Here is a 5,026-nt window from a genome sequence, read left to right on the forward strand (position 1 = left end):
TGTGGTCTGGATTAGTAAATTTTTATGATTGTCCAAACACCTTGGGGAGGAAGAGATGATATTCCTGCCTGCTGCCTGTGGTTCTGCTGCCTTCAGACAGAGTTATTTGTGTGAAGCAGCCCAAGCAGAAGCTCTTCACCCCAGCAGGGACAGTAAAAGACCTTAAGGAACACTACAGGTTTGCATATGCTAAAATACATTCATGTTCAGTCCTGGAAGAAAGCTGTGTTTTTTCTTTTTCATTTTATATACCAAAATGATACGGAAAATCATGCTGGTAGAGCTTTTACCAACCCCCACTTTCCTGTCAGCTGGCTGCAGGTAGATCTGCCTCAACAAGTCCCAGTCCAACTTTCCTTTGGGTTCTTATTTTATCCCTAGGGAGCACCTAGGACTTTTGGGAAGTTGTAGGCTTACCCCTGCTAGGCTCATTCTCATCCAGGGTTAATCTCAAATTTGCTGTCCTTGTTGTGGAAGGGAGAATTTTTCGGGGGGGGGGGGGGGCAGAAGGCTACAAGAGAATTGTCCATCTCGTGCCCTCCCCAGCACCCCCTGCTCCCAGCATCCCGGTGGGAGCCCACACCAGAGCAGTGCTGCCCGAGACTGAAGGAAAACTTTCCAAAGCGGCTGCCAGGGCGTCCAGGAACTGTCTGAGGGTGGAGCCGGGAGAGAGAACATCCCTGTCCATGACGGGGGCGGAGAGAAAGTACTTGCAGCGTCCGGGCTGGGTCTCCCGCCTTGTTAGTTTCGTTTCTCGGAGCCTGGGTTAGGCGCCATCGCTGCAGCCATGGAAAAAGCTGGTGCAGAATTTGAAGGGGGTGCCAGCCTGGAGGCCGAACTCATGTGTTCCATCTGCCTGTGCCTGTACAAGGACCCAGTGTCGCTGAGCTGCAGTCACAGCTTCTGCCAGCAGTGCATCCAGAAGGTGCTCACAGCCCAGCAACAATCGCAGACTCCTTTAACCTGCCCCATGTGCAGGCTCCACCTGGGGCCCAACCTGGAGCTGCAGAAGAATTTCCACCTGTGCAACATCGTGAAGGCATTTCAGGCCAAGAGTTCAGAAGAAAAACAGGGCAAGGGCTCTGAAGAGGGGGAGACAGAGGTGTTCCCCTGTGAGTACTGCCTGGGTGAGACCCAGCCAGCGGTGAAAACCTGCCTGGTCTGCGATGCGTCCTTGTGCCAGGCCCACCTGAACAAACACAACTCCAAGGCTTCCTACCAGGACCACATCCTGGTGGAGGTGGGAGCAGGCGGTGTGGTGGAGGAGAGGAGGTGCCCGGAGCACGGCAGGATGCTGGAATGCTACTGCAGCCGTGAGGAGCAGTACATCTGCCTGCTCTGCGCCATTAGGGGGGCCCACGTGAACCACGAGGTCCTCACCCTGAAGGAGGGACATGACAAGCAGCTGGTAAGGAGCTCTTCTCTCCCCACGGCTCCTACGGGGTTTGGTCCGACCCCCTGAGCTGGAGGAAGGGAGGAAGCCACAGGAGGGGCAGTGAGGCTTTCACCAGGGAATGGGGATTGGGGCGGGGAGTGGGGGCAGGCAGGCAGCAGCTCCAGGGATTTCATATCTGCCCCAGTGGGGACTGGTGCATTGTGCTGGAGTTTGCTTTTCTTTTCCTCATTTGTGTTGCCAGAGCAGCCTGGCTGGCTAAGCGGAGGGAGAAGAGCAGAGAAAGGTGTTTGGGGCTGCCCGGGACAAGGCTGGGTAAATCCCTCAGGGTGTGCTGAAATGGGAGAGTGAGTGAGAGGCAGCCCAGGGCCCCGCTGTCCCACATGCTGAGGTGCAGCCCCAGGGAACTGCCAGCCCCTCACTGGGGTGTTCCTGGCTGAGATTAAGAAGTATTCCTTCAGGGATTGGAAAATCTCTTCCTCACAGAGCCTCGGGGATGCCACTATTACTGACCTTTGGGTGGGGAAACAGGTTTTCCCACTTGAGGCCCTTCCCTTGAGCTCCCTCCTTGTAGCATGGTGGGAGTTGGGCTCTGCTCCCAGGGAACAAGGGACAGGATGAGAGGACACAGTCTCAGGCTGTGCCAGGGGAGATTCGGGTTGGACATTAGGAGGAATTTCTTCACAGAAAGGGCGATTAAACATTGGAAAGGGCTGCCCAGGGAGGTGGTGGAGTCCCCATTCCTGGAGGTGTTCAAGAAATGACTGGATGTGGCACTCAGTGCTCTGGTCTGGTTGACAAGGTGGGGATGGGTCACAGGTTGAATTTGATGATCTCAGAGATCTTTTCCAACCTAATTGATTCTGTGATTTTGCAGTTCCTCCCTCTGCCATAAATTTTGCTGAGCCAATGGCCCAGCAGATACAGAGACATGGGGCTCCACGTTCCTGCTTCTGAGTCCAGCTGCTGTCCTTGAAATGCTCCAGAATCAGCTGAGACTGAGGGGATAAAATGCATTTGCTATGCTCAATGCCTTGCATTTGAAATTTCTGGGCTCAATTTAGAGCCAAGGAAAAGACCATGCAGGAACCCAGTGGCTGGGCAGGAAATGCCTGGCTTACTCTGAACTTCAGGACAGGTCACAGCCTCCTCAGGAATTAGCAGGAAGCATCCTTTGCAGTTATCAGAAATCTCCTCCCTCACATTACATATAAAAAATTCAGAGCTGCCAAGCACAAGTGGGTTGTGTGAGACAGTGGCCGTTTCCTTCATCCCTGGAGCTGGTAAAGGAGCAACACTGCCCTGTCTAGAGGGGAGCCATCCCTGTGGGTAAACAGATCTCTGCTGCATATTCCTCTTGGGTGGTTATTTTTAAAACTCCCCAGGATAGCCAGTGAAATCGGGAATGCAGCTCTTCAGGAGGAACTGTAAAAGGGTTTTGGTGAGAAGAACCTTGATCAAATTCGATTGTTTGTCTTTTAATGTTTCAAAAATTAAAACTTCTGTGACAACTATCTCATGGAAAATCTAAAATTTCTGGCATGATTTTTATAAAAAAAATGGAAGTCTGGGAGGTGTGTCTGTCATGGCCATTTATGGGTGCTCAAAGTGTGAAAACACTGCTGGAAGCAACCAAAGCCATTCAGAGGCTGTCTAATCCCCAAAGAACAAGGTTTACTGTCTCCTCTGAACTGTGCTATTGTGCAGTTCCACAGCACTCAATGATCATAGTATCCCTTAGAATAAACAACAGGATGAGTAAATACTGCTGTTTTGCTGATTTTCAGAAAAGATAATTGCTTATTGCCTTATCCTCAGATCCCACAGCTGCTGACATGAAAACTAAGGATTTGGACCACATTAAGGCACATGTGAAGATTCTGTGAAGCTTTAACAGATGAAGTGAGATTTATTGATTTAAAATGAAATTTACTTACTCAAAGGGGAAGTTATTAATTAACCTACCACAAAGTCACACATATATGAAAAATTTAAACAGTTTTCTGTTATGCCCCATCTTTATGAGGAGGCAAGTGAACACAGTTTATTATAGGACTCACTGGTGAAAGAGGGCAGGCAGAAGGCACCTGTGCCATTTCAGCTCCACAAACTGCCAGTCTGGTTTAAAGCTGTCCCTGCTATGAAGTTCAATGCTGTCCTTCCTTCTGCTAGACTAAACTCCTGAACAAGATGACATGGCTGCAGCAATATGGAAGAGCCTTAGTTACCGCCCTGGAAGATCTTCAGAAAAGCGAGAATCAGGTCAAGGTTGGTACCCAGATCATTGCTAATTCAGAGCATCTTTCCTTCACAGTTTGCCACAGTAAGTGATGGCAACTATGCTGTTAAAAGCAGATGAATAGAAAGTGATATAGTCCAAACCAGGGAAAACAGTGGTGTAAGAAACTGCCAGAAGCCAGGCTTTCTCACAGCCTCCCAGCATAGCTCCACAGGAGGAACCAGCTGGGGGATTCCACCTTTTATTGTAGTTGCACAGGTTACAGGACTGGCAGACCACAGATTGTATATATCATTATATATTTTTAAAGATTTCTACCCATTAAAAAAAAGAAAAATAATTTGCATCTACAGGTGGGGTTTTCAGTGTGTACAGATACAGTTCTCACATTGGTAGCTGAATTTTATCTGATTTTGTTACTATATCAGGATGAATTTTCATAAGCCTCTGCTTAATCAGATATTCTAAGCAAATGCTTATTGTCTGCTTCCTTCTAAAGGCAGTGCAAAGGATAGATACAATCCAAATTGATAAAGAGAGGCACTAAGCGGAAGTGTGGGGTTCCTGAGCTAATGCCCCATTTTCTTAATCTCTTCATTTAGACCAATACAAAGACAGTGACTTCTCAGATACAAAAGCTGTTCGACGAGATAAAGACAGAGTTGATTAAGAAAGAGAAGATGATCCTGAGTGACATTCAATCGAATGAGAAAAAACAACTGGCATACATTGACTACTTGAAGAAGAATATGGAACATAGGAGAGAGGAGGTTGAGCAGAATCTTCAGCTTTTGCAGAAGCTGAGAGAGCAACAAGATATTTTCCTCTTCTTCAAGGTAAGCAGTGAGATTCCATTTTTCTTCATGGATATGCCTATTTCTCAGCCAGCTGCCCTTTCTGATAATCACACTAACAATTTTTTTCCTTTTGTTTTTTTTTTTTTGGCAATCCTCTTTGTAGGAATTTCATGTAAGAATACCGGCCACAGACAGGTATGTTCCACCTGCAAACACTCGTTTTCTTCTTGGAAAAAATATGGTGTTGATAACTGGAATCAGACCCCAGTGCCTGTGCCCCTCAGTGCTGCCACCCTGTGCTGCCAAGCTGCTCCCTATTCCAGCGAGACAGAGGGCACCACATCCACACAATTAACAAGGATGGAGAGATACCTGCCTGCTGTTCCAGTGGTCCCTTTAAATTTCGGTTTCCTTGCTGGATTCTGATGAAAACCATCCGCATTTAATGCCAGAAAAATGTTTGTATCTGAGATGAAGCCCAGAGGGTTCAGTTTACAGCAGCGCTCTCTTGGATGGGCATTGGTGACCCTCCTTCAGCTGAGTCCCAGTGAACAGCCTTTGGCTGCAGAGGTAACTGGCTCATTTCCAGCAAAGTTT

The 5,026-nt window shown here is 48.1% G+C and overlaps 1 protein-coding gene across 1 annotated transcript; it reads left to right on the forward strand.

Annotated features, from left to right (window-relative positions):
* Positions 1–728: 728 nt before the first annotated feature.
* Positions 729–4,624, forward strand: LOC113981323 (E3 ubiquitin/ISG15 ligase TRIM25-like; the record flags this gene model as incomplete). Its single annotated transcript, XM_027708653.1, has 4 exons — positions 729–1,408; positions 3,566–3,661; positions 4,235–4,468; positions 4,593–4,624. Coding segments are annotated over exons 1-4 (983 nt in total), but the record flags the coding sequence as incomplete, so codon positions are not given.
* Between the last annotated feature and the right edge of the window lie 402 nt (positions 4,625–5,026).

This window comes from Neopelma chrysocephalum, unplaced genomic scaffold (assembly GCF_003984885.1).
Source record: "Neopelma chrysocephalum unplaced genomic scaffold, ASM398488v2 Primary Assembly neopelma1_96447, whole genome shotgun sequence".
Taxonomy (NCBI): domain Eukaryota; kingdom Metazoa; phylum Chordata; class Aves; order Passeriformes; family Pipridae; genus Neopelma; species Neopelma chrysocephalum.